Consider the following 16,977-nt stretch of genomic DNA (forward strand, 5'->3'; position numbering starts at 1 on the left):
GCGAGGGAAGAGAAACCGGATGAGCGAGGCTGGAGGAAAGAAGGAGGCTAACAGGCATTTCCATGTCAGACTGACAGAAGGAAACGAGGAAGGACACAAGGAGGAGGCACACATGGGGAATTAGGATGAGGTTCAAATGTGGGAATATGTTTATGAGGAAAAGGGGGAGGGGAGAGGAAGAAGAATCATTGTTTTGGAAGGTCAACAATGACGGAACCTGCTGGCCTTCGTTTAAAGTGCCGCCGATTCGGCTGTGATGAAAAGCCGCATGGGAGGTGGACGAGTGGGAATATTGAAACGACGCGGAAACATCCCCCCCGCTTCGTCGCCGTGCTCCAATTTCTTTATCAAAAACATTTCTGCAGGGCTGGTGACTTTTCCACAACGACACCACGTGTCGCGCTGGTGAAGAACGAGCTGCCGGAGAAGAACATTAAAAGATATTGAGGACGTGAAGCTGCTGCTAAAAAAAAAAAAAAGTAGGTTTGAATTCTGCGATTTGTAAATAATAAGTAATAAGTCTGAAAACGACCTTGAACTGAGCTCCCTGATACATTGTCTATAAAAACCTTGTAAGCCAGATTTGTGCCCACGTGCCTAATCACGTTAAAGTTGAGTTGCGCTCATAACGTGTATATTTTTGACTGGAGCCGTCAGATAAGTGAGGCGAGGTAAAAAAAATAAAAAAAAACGTACAATACTTTCCGGTGAAGAGTGGAGCCGAACAACCGTATAACGTGAAACGCAAAGCCGGCTTGTCTGTACGAAACCCGGACAAAAAAGCGATGTGCTTTTCGGAGCTTCCGCCTCGTCTGGCGGCGTGGGGGAAACGAGCGAGGCTGCTCTCTCCTCCCCCCTCTGACTCACTCCAAGCGCTTTGATGTGGGTGGAAAATAGCTGTTTAATCAACAACATGTGTCAGCATGTGTGGATAAATGTGTGAGAGTATGCGAGTGTCTTTGTGCGTTCCTGCCCGATTTCAGCCACACCTGTTGGGCTAAAAATCACCTGGTGCAAGTGCTGCTGGGCGGGATGGGGGGGGGGGTGGGTGGGGGGCACACTCGACTCCACCGCGGAGACGATAGTCCCTACTTCGTTATCCCACACGTCTCGAGTTTGGGACTGACGGCTCAACTCTGCAGGCGAAGGAGTCGAGGATGGTTCATATAAATCTCCCCGTCCTTCTTTTGACCCCCCCCCCCACCTCCCCCCTGTAGGAGAGGAAACAAAAACAGCACCCAATCACACAATTTGGCGTATGAAATAATTCAGATCTTGAGACAGTTTATGGGATAAACATTAGCCGGTTGCCACACACACACACACAATGTATGTGACCTTTTGACTGTTCCTGATGGCCGGAAGGCAGTGAAATTTAAACATTCCCTGAAGCTATATTTCATTCTAGTTCAGACACAGCCAGTAAGCCCCCCCACCTGCTTTTGGGGGCGGATCAACTGTAAAAATCTGCTTCTTAGACAACATGGAGCAGCAGAGTCATTTACTTCCCAGATAGAAAGTTCAAATTAAAGCTCCATCAGGCTGCTGTTCTTTTTGTCGTGCTGGAGGCGGGTGGGCGTGTGGGGGAGGGGGGGTGATAATTGACCTCCCTCCATCTGCTGCTGGTACAGCTCCGTTTAAACAATTTGTGTCCACGACCTCCTGCAGTAAAAAGCACAGCTTTCTCTTTTTTACGAGCGAACAGCGGGCGATCAGGTAGCCGCGTGCAGCGGCGTTAAAACAGCGTTCTCAAGACTTCGCTTTCCGTCCTGCTCCATTTAATGCGCTTTTACGACGTTAAAGAGCACAGTAGCATGAGCCAGGAGACCTGCGCCGGTCTCATCACACCTAACTAGCTTTTTCTGGTTTTAAAGAGCACCTGAAAAAAATAATAATAATAAATAAATAAATAAAAAGGAGGTTATGAGTTGGATCAGACCAAGACCAACAAGACCAAGACGCTGTGGGTTTGAGACGGAGGGGAGACAAAGACGGGGCGAGTCGCTCACCAGTAAATCACACAATGCAATTTAATTAAAACTCAGTTTGGCAGTTGTGGTCTTCGAAATCCATTCCAGTCCTCTTCGTCCAAGACCAAATAAAAAAAAAAAATGGCGTTGGATCATAGATGAGACCAAGACCGGTCCACAGCGCCACAACTCATTTTTTGAAAGGGGGGGGTGGGGGTGGGTGGACATGGCCGACAGCCGCGGCAAGAAGAATAAACAGGCGTTCAAGTCAAGAACATTCTTGAACCAAGTTGGTTTTCATTGGATTGCAGGAGACATTATATCACCTCCGTGGCAGATCGCTTCACTTCCCTCAGTGAAAGGGAGACGTTTGGACGGAGCGACACCGAAACCTGTGAGGAGAAGGAGGGGGGGGGGGGGGGGGGGGGGCGCTTGTTACGTGCAGCTGCACAGGGACAGGCACAGGCGGTCAGGTGGAACAAGGCGCGGGCCGGATGACATCGAGTTACACGGACCCATTTCAGGAGGGAAGCTTTGGACGTAGGAAGCACCTTGTGGGGTCATTTCGGTTTCAACGTCGACGATCACCATGGCAGATCTGGGATGGCGGCGGCCTTACCCACACGGCGTACCCACAGTCAGTCAGTCCCGCTTTGCAGTTGTGCAGATGATCACACCGCAGAGTGTCAGAGGAGTGTGCATGAAGAGACATTCAAATTTAAAGTTGCGTATGTGTGAATTTAAAGATGTACAGTGCGACTGCCACTTCCTTCTTTGAGGTGCAGGGTAAGAATAACATGTCAGGAACTAGGCAGTTCCTCTTTCAGTTCCTTTTCTGAGTAAATTGAATTTATTCTTACGTTCCGTAGAGCTGACATGCAATGAAGCTATCTGAAGACTGTGTGTGCATGTGTGAACATTAACACATTAACACCCCTGAACCGCTGCAGAAGGGAACTCGTGAATCTTTAGTGCCGGCGGCGTCCCAGCAGAGTAAAGAGTAAAAAGTCATCGACGAGCCGGGTCAAAGTATCTCTGCTCAAGCTAAAATATTTAGCAGCTTCAGCTCGCCTGGAGTCCAGGGTCGAGAGTCCGTACATTCAGCTGGTGAGATGAAGCGGCACCGTGGCTGCCGTTTCTACTTTTCTACTAACCTGTGGGGACGGTCATGAGCTACGCGACCTACGACCTTTTAAGAGTTTAAACAAGCTTATGAATTGCAGTCGTACCGGGGCGAAATAGCTCGTCCCCATGAATGCAAGCGGTTCGAGTTTACGTGCGTGGCCACAATGTAACGAGGAGAATTGGTCTTTTGTTCATTTTGCTTTTTTTAAATCCAGCGTTTGGCAAGAAAGGATCACGACTGATGCAAAATTCTGAAAGTGGCCGTTTTCAGCTTCTTCTTTCAGGCCAAATACGGGTACTTTTGATCCGGGACGAGGCTGAAAGTCAGTGTGCGCACACGCGCGCGTCATACAGTCGGCCCGGAGGAAAACGAGGCAGCAAGGAAAACCCAAGCTGGGCTCAGTCGTGCCCTAATTTCTTTCTCCTCCACACTACGTCACAGCTGGAGGAAGAGCCCCCCCCCCCCCCCCCCCATCGTGCTGCACTGCAGTGAGCGTGCACACGCATCTTCTCAGAAGCAGTGACGTACCAGTAGATGTTGTCTGACCACATCCGGAATATTAATAACCGAGGACTAATGCATGAATCCCACGCGTCTCTCCTCTTTGTTCCTACGGGACGTCTGCAGAGGAAAGCCTCCGGCCTCGCGTCCCTCTCCTCCTCCATCCTGTCTTCTCCTCCTCTTCGCAACCTAGATCGCTGTGCTCCTCTATAGGCGTGTACAAAATAAGGCCATGTCCTTTTTTTTTCTTCTTTTTTTTTTTAACACCATTGTGAAAGCCAACCACAACCCTTCCCCCTCCCCTCCCACCTCTTCTTCTCTGTCTTTTGCCCCTCGGCACATACTCTTCCTTAACAGAGGGTCGGCCTGCTCCACCAGCCATAAGAGCATTAGCTATGGTGTGTGTGTGTGTGTGACCCTCATCTATCAGCCCCGTTGACAGTTGAACCCACTGAGCGACTGCCCTCAGCCGGCTTATTGCTCCCCAGCGGCACCGTAGGCGGCCTCCAAAACAACGGAGACGGTTGAGTGAAGCGAGGAGAGGACGGGAGCGGGACGCGAGGTGCAGCGGGTCCATGTGGTCCGTCACAGGGAATCCCCACTTCGCCTTCTGCGGGACGTTTGCCAACGTCCGGAAACGAGGAGCGGAGCACCGAACGTTTCTACAGGCTCGGCGAGAACAAGCTAGATCTGCCCTTAAATGACATCTGGCGAACACACACATGTGTCTCTCGGTGTATGCGGTGTGTACATGTGTGTGTGTGTGCAGCTGCCATCTTAGTTTGGATTTATTCAAGGTGGCTTCTAAAGTCGATACTGAAGGCTTCATATTAGATGCCTAAAGCTAAAACAAGTCTATCCATCTTTGTAACGTGGCGACCTTATGGTCATGTTGACCTCTGCAGTTTGCCTTGAACAGTGTTGCATGTTAGGAGTGTTTTATTTTACCTTTTATTTTGTCCCATCCATCCACATCGTGGAGTTGTACGCCAACAATAACAGAGCCATCGGTTTCCGTACGCGATGAGCTAGCAGCTGGGTGTGCGTCTTATTTCTCGCTATGTGTACATGCAAACTCCTTAACACCCAGTTGAAACCAGTGACTGACGAGTGCTTGGATAGCAGCGCAACGTCAATATGCTTTCATCCGTTCGTTGTCGTCTCAAGGCAAAATCCACCAAGAGGTTTTGGCAGGGAGATGATGACGTTTCAACGGGACAGCACGAAGCCACCACCTCGCTGTAGGGAACTAGAGCCGGCATCAGCGATCTCCTCAAAGAAGTACAAGACAATGACAGAAAAACAGTTGCCGGTCCATCGCTGACTACAACGGTTACGTTTGTTGGTATCGTTTTGTGAGTGCTGGCTTTTTTTTTTTAAAGCCACTAAAACAACACGAGCAACGCGGCAGCAGAAGACCAGAAGCTTCTGTGTCCTGTCAGGTTAAAGTGCTGCTTCTGTCCATTGGCCTCTGGGGACCATTGACTCATGAAACCCCACGTCACTATTTGCATCCAGTCACACATTTTCTATGGGATTAACGTTATATCATGGAAAACATCTCGCTAGAAACATGTAGTGCTGTATCTGCACGGTACCAAGCGGAAACATCCCATGAACCGAAACCGAACATAACGGTATCCATCGTTGTCCCACCAAAACCCACCATTTGGGTGGTGGTCCTGCAGGGTACCCTTCTCTGCCCCGTAACCCTGGTAACCCGCGTGTCAAGGTATCCATCCACGCCACCAAAACACTGAAAGAAGCAAACCTGGAGTCGACGAACCCTCCAGTCGGACGGACATCGTCAACCTCCAACAAGACCAAACCATTTACCGCAGTGTCAGTGAGAGAAAAACACACCCTACACCCCAAACTTCTCACGTGATGCCAATGTAAGCGAGAGAAGACTACACCTGAAGGCATCTCAACCTCTTGGGAGGCGGTCTGTGTGAGTGCGTTTTCCATCTCCACTTACTTTTCAGAGCCTGGACCAGCGCCTTTCCGTCTTTGATCAGCTCCTTGATGAACTTGTTGGTCTTGTCCAGCTCCAGCTCGTGGGACTTGAGTCTCTCCCTGAACTGCGGGCTGTCCAGGTAGCAGTCACTGAACTCCAGAGCAGGTAGCCCCATCTTCTACTTCTTCTTCAACCCGGCCAAAAAAATGTTCTAAAAAAAGGGAAGCTCCAAACGGGAGGAGGAGGAACAAGAGGAGGGAGGACGGAGGAGATCCCTGATCTACTGCTGCTGCTGCTGCTGATGGAAAATCCAATTACAACATGTAAACAAGCGGGCGCAGATGTCTCCGAGAGCGATGCCCGCCTACATAACCGCGCTCCTCTCTTTGCCGCACAGCAAACGGAGTCCCGCTGTTTCCTTCGGGGTGGCAGCAGCGGTCCTGCGCGGAATTCAATTACATTAAATTTAGAAAGAAAAAAAGTCACCGCCGGGTCCGCGTCGTTCGGGTGGGAGGGAGAAAGAAGAAGAAGGGGGAAAAAAAACACTTGCTCAGGTAAACCGGCGCTGCATCGTGGAGTCGACCGGTGACGAGGAGGGGAGGAGGGCGGGAGGCAGCAGAGAAGATTTGAGAAGATAAAACTGGCCCCGCTCACGCGGTGCGTCTTCCCTGGGCGGTTTTGAATGCTCGGCTTCCCCTCGGGGCTCGGCTCAGCGCTGCAGACCGTCACCGACCTACCCGGACACGGATAATCCCCCCCGCCCCGGAGAGACGTCTCTCTCGGCCAATGCGGTGGCTCGACTGGAGTGCTCAAAGGCTTGCCCGGGGGGGGCGGGGCTTATGGGAGAGCTACTCGAGAGCAGAAACAAAGAAAAGGGACAGAATGAGGAGCGCTCACTCTGATGGTGTTTCTGTAAAGCTTTTCCTGGAGAGAGTTTGGGCGGCTGCGTCCTTCAAAGTTTGGGGTTTACAACTGTGCCAAATGCTCGTATTCCAAATGTTCGTGCATTCCTAAAAGTGTGCTACAAAAAAAGCTAGAAATGTCTTGATCCACACTACCAACCCCGTGAGTCTGCTTTGAGCATCAGCCCAAATTCTAAATATGTTCCAGTTGGAGAGAAATGGTGCACTTGCTGACAGACTAACGCTACAAGCCTTAAATCCACATTTCCTGTATTGCTTACGTTTATTTTTAAGAAATTTAAACAAGATTTGCGCCTTAAATTCTATTACGTGGCATGTTGCAATTATGTGGTAGGCCACTGTGTGGGCAAATTGAACGAAAGACAAATTGGACAATAATCTATACAGTAAAAACCCTTTGTCTAAAGCAGAGAGCGTATTAGCCTATTGTCATTTCTGAGAAAATGTGTATATATGTGCAGGTTTCACTGCAATCCGTGCAGAGTGGGAGTGGAATAATCAAATAAGTTTGACATCAGATATCATCCAAGCTAATATACCCATTTTAAGGACATAATGCAGTTTTATAATTGGTGGGAAATACGGGTAAAAAACGTTGAAACGAGGATCAGTTGCAGCACATTTAAAAACACACCACGCTAGAGGGCATCCAGTGTCGTCCTCTCGAGTATAAGCGATCTTTGCATTCTGCGGGCAGCGTGCCCGGTTGGTGGGAGGAGACAATGACGTCACTTCAACCGGAGCGGGGAATTTCTGTGCAGCGTTTTAGAGTTTTTGGATTGAAGGTGGCTGCACTCTCTGGGGCCCTCTTTAGGCCCAACACCGCGCCGCAGCATTTCTTCTTACCATGTGCATTTTAATTCTCGTATTTCCCTATATACTTATCGTGGTTCCTATTCCAGCAATGACAAAAATAGTAGGTTGATGATGAATGACAGACAAATTCCAAATAAAAGTGTAAAAAACGGCAAACGTCTAGTTTAACCAACTTATAATGACACGATTAGATGTTTTTCATTTAAATCACAAGTAGGTCATTTATGCACGTTTTGCGTTTGTGGTTTCTGCATGAAAACCACTGAGATATAGGCACGCTACTTCCTCTGCCAAAGCACAGCACAGCGTCTGGTCGCCCGCTCATTCCTCCATCTGTCACAGTGTGGTGCACAGAGAGATTTACAGGAAGTCATGGCCTGTTGGTATTTGTGTTTGTTAAGTTGCTTAAGAACCAGAAATCATTTATATTTGGGTTTTGTGAATGGCCATAGTCCATCAATTATCCCTAGTGCTCCACAGGACGCTTAAAAAAAAGCATCCTGTGGAAAAAAATGCTTAAAAACTAAAGCAAAAACATAATTTCTTTCACAAGCCATCCTTTCGCAAAAGCAATTTGGGTCAATTTTGTGTCAAATGTCAAATTCTAGCATCCCCCAATCTAATCTTGAAGTCCTCCGTGAGCTCATGTACTGAAATTGAAAGAAAATGAATGGTCTCTTAAACCTACAACATAAATGGAGTCTGTCGTTTTTGCTGTTTCTTAATTGATTCTGACCTCTGAAGACGAACAAAAGAATTTCCATTAACATTAGAACCACTGAACGTATTTGAAGGCCGTAATCAATACCTGCTGTGATGCTTAATGGCAATAAATGGGCTGCTAATTGCATTTTACTCGCCCCTCCCTAATTTCATCAGCCTCAACCTCTCCTTCCAAACAAAGCTTCCTGTTTAAAACACTAGCTTAAGTAACAACAGCTAAAAATATGTATCCGTATTTCCATTTCCTCTTTTGAAACAGACGCATAGCTGACAGCTGATGAGCAGGGTTTGTCTGCCATTTACCAACTCTAACATCATCTGTAAGGCCCCTCAATGCTCTTTCACTGGAGCAAGATATTTATTCCTACAGACAGTTTTTCACTACTTTATCTCCCCTTTTCTCTCTGCGGGAGGACGCGGATGCCATGGACATCCACCCGCGTCACACTCTCAGCCAGAGGAGCTTCCTTTCTGGTGAGTCAGAGGATGAACTTCTGCCCAAAGCAGTGAGGCAGCCAAAGGCAGCCGGCCGTGTTGAAAACAGGACACTCATAGTAGTTGACGCTGATTTCTTAAAGGTGCTATGACCAATAATTCAATGATAACATTGGAACACCGTGTTGTGGCATGTGGCTGCAGTTACATCGTGGTTGTATGGTGATAATCTCAACAAATCAGAGAGAACTATTATATGTATATGTCTTGATATATATGTATTATTCTCACATGTCGTGGAAAGGGAACGGCAGCTAATTAAGGGGTCACGTTGCTTTACCCTTAACACGATTGTTCTGGTAGTTGGTGGTAATGTCTCATGTTGCGCGGTGTCAAAAAAGGGGCCAAACTGATTCTTTTTATGTTGACGGTGGACGTATTCTGCCATCTCTTGGTACATAAAGGTAAAGCAGCCTCCAAAAGGGGGAAAAAAAGGAAAAAGGGCCCCTGAAGCTGGACACAGGTGATAGAAAAGTAGGTCAAGCTTCAGCCCCACTTTTTCACTTTAGTCACGTTTTTTCCCCCGCTGATTCTCAACATGATCTGACACCTCTGACAACTCAACAAGACCAAGAGGTGTAAAAATGTACAGTGCATCCGGAAAGTATTCACAGCGCTTCACTTTTTCCACATTTTGTTATGTTACAGCCTCAATTCATTTTCCTCAACATTCTACACACAACAACCCATAATGACAAAGTGAAAACCCTAACCCTTTTTTTGCAAATTTTTGCAAATCTGTTAAAAATAAAGAACGAAAACATAACATGTACATAAGTATTCACAGCCTTTTCCATGACACTCAACATTTAGCTCAGGTGCCTCCTGTTTCCACTGATCATCCTTCAGATGTTTCTACAACTTGATTGGAGTCCACCTGTGCTAAATTCCGTTGATTGGACATGATTGAGAAAGGCACACACCTGTCTATATAAGGTATCACAGTTGACAGTGCACATCAGAGCATAAACCAAGCCATGAAGTCCAAGGAATTATCTGTAGACCGCTGAGACAGAATTGTATCGAGGCACAGATCTGGCGAAGGGTACAGAAAGATTTCTGCAGCATTCAAAGTCCCAATGAGCACAGTGGCCCCCATCATCCGGAAGTGGAAGAAGTTTGGAACCACCAGGACTCTTCTTAGAGTCGGCCGCCCAGCCAGACTGAGCGATCGGGGGAGAAGGGCCTCAGGGAGGTGACCTGGAACCCGCTGGTCACTCTGACAGAGCTCCAGCGTTGTTCTATGAAGAGAGGAGAACCTTCCAGAAGGACAACCATCTCTGCAGCACTTCACAAATCAGGCCTGTTTGGTAGAGTGGCCAGACGGAAGCCACTCCTCAGTAAATATCACCTTAAGGACTCTCAGACCGTGAGAAACCAAATTCTCTGGTCTGATGAAACAAAGATTGAACTCTTTGGCCTGAATGCCAAGCGTCATGTCTGGAGGAAACCAGGCACTGCTCATCACCTGGCCAATACCATCCCTACAGTGAAGCATGGTGGTGGCAGCATGATGCTGTGGGGATGTTCTTCAGCGGGAGGAACTGGGAGACCAGTCAGGATTGAGGGAAAGATGAATGCAGCAATGTACAAAGACATCCTTGATGAAAACATGCTCCAAAGCGCTCTGGGGCGACGGTTCATCGTCCAACAGGACAACGACCCGAAGCACACAGCCAAGATAACAAAGGAGTGGCTTCGGGACAACTCTGTGAATGTCCTTGAGTAGCCCAGCCAGAGCCCTGACTTGAACCCGATTTGAACATCTCTGGCGAGATCTGAAAATGGCTGTGCACCGACTCTCCCCATCCAACCTGATGGAACTTGAGAGGTTCTGCAAAGAAGAATGGGAGAAACTGCCCAGAAGTAGATGTGCCACGCTTGTGGAATCACACCCAAGAAGACTTGAGGCTGTAATTGCTGCCAAAGGTGCTTCAACAAAGTATTGAGCAAAGGCTGTGAATACTTATGTACATGTTATGTTTTTGTTCTTTATTTTTAATAGATCTGCAAAAAAACACTTTGTCATCATGGGTTGTTGTGTGTAGAATGCTGAGGAAAATAATGGCCTATTCAATGTACAAAGTCAAACATAAAACAGCACACAAATATGCAGCTTTTATCTTGGTGCTGTAAATCGGGCAGATCTACCCCCACCTCGCCTTCCCCTCTTAATAAAAAAGAATTAGGCTCAACGTTGCCTTCAACAGACCTGAATGTTTAAAGATGTGAATATTTGTCTGTTGTGTAGGCTGATGCTTTGCGATTTGAATTGAGAAGTGTGTGCAACAACTGAACGTCGTGCGTCGTGTCTTGACAACAAGGTGACGTGTAATTGACATCGGAGCGTTAAAGAAGGAAAGTCCAATGCAAATAAGGCAGCGTGAAGCAGCACCGAATCGGGTCGAGCGATCGGTCCAGAGTCCAGATGTGCTCCGAGCATCTGTGCTGCCATGATGCACGATTAATGTTGGGATGCTGAAGTCACCGTCTTTGTTCCTTTGGGGAATGTTTGTTGCGTTGCTCACCCATTGAGAGTGTGTCGGTGCTCAGTCAGACGGGCCGTCCTGCTCATTTCCAGGCCGTGCCTGGATCCCATGGCCTGGACACTTGCGTCACTCCGTCTCACTGTGCTAGGGTGGTATTTTTAGTCCTGACGCGGGCCCGTTAAAATGAGATCCTCTCACGTTTTTGGGAGGTGGGAGGGGGGAGGATAGGGTACAAATACAGAGGGACGCACTTACGGCAACTCTCTGACGTCCAGTCACAAAAGTCAAGGACAGGTTCCATTCAAACTTCAGTGAAGAAAAAAAGGGGACAGAAAGAGGACATGCTGGCTCATCGGGAGGACTGTCACGTGACCATCTCACAGGTAGGCGCGTCTGACCCTCACATCTGCATTCTGACTCGGTCACCGCTCGGACGTCATTCCCACCAGCGGCACAGTCCTAAAGTCCCTGTGGACACAAACCAACCTCTCATATCCCGTAAAAAAAACCCCGCTTGTCTTCCGTTGCTGCGCTGAGGAGAAGCCCTCTGGGAGCGGGGAGGCCTCGCATACCTCTTGTGGCTTTCGGCTGGTGTGTATTTTGCTCTCCTTCTCCCTCTATTATCATTTTCCTCCCCGCTCTCTTTCTCATGCCTGTCCGAGACATTCCAGATGTGAGCTGTGGCCCGTCTCTGTTTCAGCTATTCCCTTCCCCTGGCTCCAAATGATAACATCGAGCCGTACGGCGCCGCCGATCGCCCGCTCCTTTTTCATTCATTGCAGCCACTGCTGCTCTGGGATCTCTACCGGTGGAGATATAGAGATTACACTGACAGTTGGGGCTTTTAAAAAAGGCCCGATTGGGGGTTTTTTGGAGTAGCTTTTGAGGAAGCAGACAGTCCGAGGGTCAGACAGACAGGAGCTGGCTGGATTCCTGGTAAGACTTAAAGTGCCCGGCTGGCTGCTGGAGATTTGCTTGGATGTAAAACACGTAGTCGTCTGAAGCCGGCTGAATGCAAAAGTCTCAAACAGCGTGACGGCGCTCTCTGCCCTTCGCTGTGGCCACGCGCTGTTTGTCTTGTTGTTTGGCTCTGTACAGATTTCGGGGTGGGGGGAAGGTGGAGTTACATCACTGCCATCTGTAAATGATTCTCACGAGGTAAGTCAGGGAGTTAGTGGTGATCATGATTTTCTGAAAGAAAGAGTTCCTTAAAAGGCCGCCCCAAAGAAACGGACCGGCGGTGAGAGGGAGAACGTGGTCGAGGGAGGCTGGGGGGGGGAGCCTTTCCTGTAATCACGTCACGAAGGCGGCGTTGTCGTCCTCATTCACGCTTCCCCTGGGGTCTCAGAGACGCCACAGGCAGGCATGAACAGCCAACCCGATGGGTCCGCCGTGTCGTTGCAGGCGCCAGGGCCGCGCGGGATGTCCGAGGGAGACGTCACGGTGCTGCCGCTCGGGCCCGCGTCCAGGCAGGAGCACCGGACGCTGACCAGACTGTACTGCCAGAACGGAGGGCATCACCTGAGGATTCTGCCAGACGGAGCTGTGAGCGGAGGCAGGCAGGAAAACGACCCCCACGGTGAGAAAGGCATCTACACCTCTCTCCTTAGTTCAGGAGCAAACAATACGATGTGTAGTCAAATGAAGCTGAGCAGATTCTGCACGTGTAGGGTGACTTAACTGAGGATTAAAGGTCATCCTTGTTAAAAATAAGGAAAAGCAAGAAAGAAGAGGTACCCAATTGTTTTGGTGAGAAGTTAAGATAAATGGACCTGGACGAAAGGCGATGTCTTTTAAATCGCAGCACTTCTGGTAAAGCTGCTCCGGGTCTGTAAAGAGAAGGAGCGAAGACAGTGACCCTTTGAACATATTGGGACGTCATTGCCTCCTCGCCCTGAAAAAAAACGACATTCATTTCAGTGGAAAAACGCTTCCGTGGTGTCGAAATATGAGTGTCCTCCCCTTTTTTCTCGGAAAGCCAACAAAAAAGATCATTTTGCTTTGCAGACATCCTGAGGCTACAGGCCGTGAGTGTGGGAGTGGTGGTCATCAAGGGCGAGGGGACGGGAAGGTACCTCGCCATGAGCAAAAGAGGATGCCTCTATGGATCCGTGAGTTTTTGAACAAAAAGACCGCTGCTATGGCTTAAGACTGATTTTGAATTGAAACATTAAATAGTACATTTAAACACAACTGCAAAATCACCTGATCACCGTGAGCAACAACTGGCGCCAGGCAGGAACTGTATAACAACAAAAACCATAAAGGAATTACACAGATTTCTGATGTTGATTCCCATCATTCAGCAGTTTAAAATGACTTCACAGGGCCAATTAGAAGACTGTCGACAAAACCAACAGCTCTTCCCTTCTCTCCCCTCCCTCATGTCCTCAGCCAACACTGAACGATGAGTGTTACTTCCTGGAGGAGTATGAAGAAAACCATCACAACACGTATTGCTCCCAGAAGTACGCGTGGTACGTGGGGCTGAAGAGGAATGGGCAGCCCAAGCCGGGACCAGACACCCACCGGGGTCAAAAGGCCGTCTTTTTCCTGCCAAGGCCGCCGGGAAACATGTGAAATAAGACGCCAGGAGGAGCCGCAGATGTGCTCAGTGAAGTCTCATTCCTGCTCGACGGTATTCCATTTAAAGGTCACTGAAAATCAGTACAGCGGGGCGGCGAGGCCTTTTTTCATCCCGCTTGTTAATGCCGAGAATGTAAGCAGCCGATTACACTTTATACGATTTATCACAGGGACGTGAGAACGTACACACGGGGGAATTCTCTCTCTATTCTTCTCACTCCACACAGAAAACGCATGAGGTATCGATGCAAACCAGCGGTTTATCGGCTGGTATGAAGCGCCTTTGTGGAACACATCAAACAGTCCGTTTTTACACAGAAATAGTTTTGCGATTGATCACATGTGGCACAGAAGAAACCAACAAGGCAGTAAACATAAAAGAGCCGACCGTCTGGCGTTGGAATGCAACTTCACGGAGGGAATAATAGGACTAATGTATTTCAGTGCCTGACCTGTGGGTGCGTCTCGGTGGGGGTTTAAATGACTGCTAATCTCATGCGTGACCATTTTGGTAATTTTATGATAGCAGAAAAGCGTGCGCGTGAAACACACAGAGCCAGGATGACAGTGAAACATTTGTGCGATTATTTTACCATATTGTTATTTTGTGACTGAGTCAGCTGACAGTCTGACGGGAAGATGTGAAAACTTTTTTTTTTACCAGTCAGGGAAGTTGTTATTGAGTTGTATGTTCATTAAAAGACGGAACAAAAGAAGAATTTATCACGCTGATGAGATCAAACGCTCAGAAGCGGTTTGTTTGCAGAGAAGGACAATATAATATTGAGCATTCCGTCCTGCACCACATTAAGTTTCCCTTTACTAAGCAAAGTGGCTCCGCTTCCCAAACCAACACTTTTTTTGCCCACATATTTCTCCTAAAGTTGAAACACGTGTTACTGTAACACAAGTAAAATTGCCCATTGTGAATATTTATTGTATCGCTGATACATTTGCATTTTTGCAGCAGGTTGTTTATATAAGTGTAATTCATACATACATAATGAAGGAAAAAAGCTTTGATTTGAGTGATTTGATCACTTTGCTTTTTTTTTATTAAGCGTTCTTAAATTATAAAATAAAGTCTGCATTACTATCTGTAAAAATATAAATATTTGTATTTTCTGTGACGATGGTTGATGATCTTCTTAAAACGTAACCAAGTGAATAAAAGTGTTAAATGTCATGTCCAGCTTCCAGTATTTGTGTTAACGTTTGGTATTTTCAGTGAAAACTCTTGTCACGGGTGTTTGCCAGACACATTCCTCCCCACCACAAACATTACAAATTGGCCACAAGATGGAAGCATTGCTTCAGTTTCAGTGGTTCAGTTTCGGCCGGCCGGCTTCTAAGCTCATTGATATTATTTCAGGTTTGGGCCTCGCTGAATCCCGGATCAGAGCGGAATTATCCATCGTTAGTTCTTCTGAAAACATCTTATTGACTTCTCCGATCTACGTTTCATTGTCGAAGAGTGAGTGAATACTTGACCTGCAATTGTGCTCAAATATTAGTGTGACTAGTTTGTCTATCGGGTGCATGTCATTTCTGAGGGAAATATAACTTTTTACTCTTATGTGTATTTTTTTTGCAATGAGTCACTTATGTAGAAAAGTATGCAATCCAATGACAATTTTTAGTATTTTTACATTATAGTATATTGGATATATTGGATAAAAGGTCTTATTATTATTTTTTATGACAGAATATTCTGTCTAAACTGGTCTAAACTATCTTATATCATATTTTCATCTTTTTTCATATCAGTGGTTACAATGCGTTGAGAAGCAGCCAATGTCTAATTGGACATTTTGATCCTTATATTTTCAAATCTTCTTTATCAAAAGCAATTGGTGTGTAAAAACAAACAAAGGGATGTGGGTCTTGAGGACACTGAAAGGACACACTGATGTTGGTGGACAAACATCTGACCTCTGACCTCTCATTTGCAGGACAGTTTCTCTTCTCTTTCTATTTAATGAAGCAGCACAGGACGCACACACACACACACGCACTCACAAACCTGGTTGGCTATTGGCCTGCAGGGCTGTGCAGGGCAGGAAGGGAATCATTCACTGTAAACTGAACAAGGACTGGCTTCCTCTGGGAGTCCCCTAGCCTGACAGCAGCCAAGATCCCTGCAACACAAACCACTTTAGCAAACACGCACACACACACGCACACGCACACACACACACACACAGTGCACACACTGGATCTGGGACACATTTTCTCATCTGTTACTCCTCTCTCTTTCCTCAATTTCGACTTTCTTTACGTTCCCTTCCTCCCCCTCTCTCGGTTTCCAGCCTTCTTCAAGCGTCCGTCTCTGGCTTATTGCTTTCTTCTCGTCATTTTCTCCCCCTTCTACTTCTACCACCTGTTTACATGCACATATATAAAGTATCACTTATTTCTCTCATTTTTGTTTCAAAAGGACCAAAATGGAAATACGACCACGGTACTTTTCAATGAAAATGCATTTGTGTGGCATTTGATACACGTTTTAGTTGTGTGTCAAAATAAATCAAACCAAATTCTCTTATGTGAAGAATTGTCTAACTTGAAGTAACCGCCACACAGGAGTCGTTGGGTTTCCAGCAAGCAACGTTCAGACGGTGCTTCTTTAAAGCCCACCGATGCTTTTCCGAGCAAACGGGCGAGAAAACACAAAACACTGACCCATTTCTCCCGATGAATAAGTCACTGAACCCCTGCGGTTCGCTCTCATTCTGTTCTGGTGGCCTCATCAGGAAAACAGAGATGCTTGGTCAACGTTACTGTATGCGTGCTATTCCCTTCACCTTTCTCCTTCACACACACACACACACACACACACACACACATAGACATCGACAGGAAACCGGGGACGCAAATCTGTCAGCTGATCCAACTGGAAAGTGCTGACGATGGTCTCCCCATCTGCTACCGCTCCCTGAGGCAGGAGGCGAGGACGCGAGGGGGAGAATATACACGGGGGACGTGGAAAGCGAGAGGCGGCGCGAGAAGTGCCCGGATGCTGTCGGTTCGGCCCCGAACGGGCAACGGTTTCCCAGGTAGATGCTTGGTGCCGGATAGACACATTCGTTGGGTGGCTCCAAACATGTCGCTTTCTGTGGGAGCAAATGGCCTTTTTTTTTGTTACCAATATATATAGAATAAAAGTAAAGGGAAACCAACACAGTAGTGTGGGATGAAGAACAAGAGGAGCCCTGGGGGATTCGTGCGTGTCTCTTTGGCGTGCTGCATATCCGACCTTCTTCACGTGGCATTCATTTGGGTCGCCTGTCTCCTTTTTCACGGCGGAGTATGACCGGCTCGCAGCTATGTAAGATGAGCGTTGCAGAGCTGTTTTTTTTTGTTTTTTTTTGTGGCAAATTCAAAGCAGCAA

General features: G+C 47.4%; 2 protein-coding genes across 9 annotated transcripts in view; one reads left to right on the plus strand and one right to left on the minus strand.

Annotated features, from left to right (window-relative positions):
* The window catches only part of LOC120822725 (rho GTPase-activating protein 26), a 47,679-nt gene extending 41,222 nt beyond the window's left edge, over positions 1-6,457 (minus strand). For 3 of the 5 annotated variants that reach the window (XM_040182581.2, XM_078106792.1, XM_040182580.2), the window contains exon 1: positions 5,576-6,457. In XM_040182581.2, coding sequence (XP_040038515.1) covers positions 5,576-5,729 — 154 coding nt within the window. In that variant the 5' untranslated portion in view covers positions 5,730-6,457. Of the gene's footprint in view, positions 1-3,624; positions 3,820-5,575 lie in introns of those variants that run through there. The other 2 variants (XM_078106796.1, XM_078106795.1) reach the window with 2 other exon arrangements.
* A 1,980-nt stretch (positions 6,458-8,437) lies between these two features.
* On the plus strand, positions 8,438-14,772 carry LOC120822726 (fibroblast growth factor 1). Of its 4 annotated transcripts, none has more exons than XM_040182583.2 (4): positions 8,438-8,490; positions 12,405-12,579; positions 13,008-13,111; positions 13,395-14,772. In XM_040182583.2, exons 2-4 carry the CDS (start codon positions 12,423-12,425, stop codon positions 13,578-13,580), a joined length of 447 nt encoding a protein of 148 aa, XP_040038517.2. In that variant the 5' UTR covers positions 8,438-8,490; positions 12,405-12,422; the 3' UTR covers positions 13,581-14,772. The 4 variants fall into 4 exon arrangements, with proteins under 4 accessions (XP_040038517.2, XP_040038518.2, XP_077962924.1 ...); XM_040182584.2 differs by lacking the exon at positions 8,438-8,490 and adding an exon at positions 11,213-11,383; XM_078106798.1 differs by lacking the exon at positions 8,438-8,490 and adding an exon at positions 11,441-11,591.
* Positions 14,773-16,977: the final 2,205 nt, after the last annotated feature.

The sequence above is a fragment of the Gasterosteus aculeatus genome, chromosome 7 (assembly GCF_964276395.1).
Source record: "Gasterosteus aculeatus chromosome 7, fGasAcu3.hap1.1, whole genome shotgun sequence".
Lineage (NCBI taxonomy): Eukaryota > Metazoa > Chordata > Actinopteri > Perciformes > Gasterosteidae > Gasterosteus > Gasterosteus aculeatus.

Coding starts and splice junctions, on each gene's coding strand:
- LOC120822726 (XM_040182584.2), top strand. CDS start 11,342: ATGCTGGCTCATCGGGAGGACTGTCACGTGACCATCTCACAG. Junction 11,384..12,404: donor GTCACGTGACCATCTCACAG/GTAGGCGCGTCT, acceptor GTGTCGTTGCAG/GCGCCAGGGCCGCGCGGGAT. Junction 12,580..13,007: donor GCAGGAAAACGACCCCCACG/GTGAGAAAGGCA, acceptor TTTGCTTTGCAG/ACATCCTGAGGCTACAGGCC.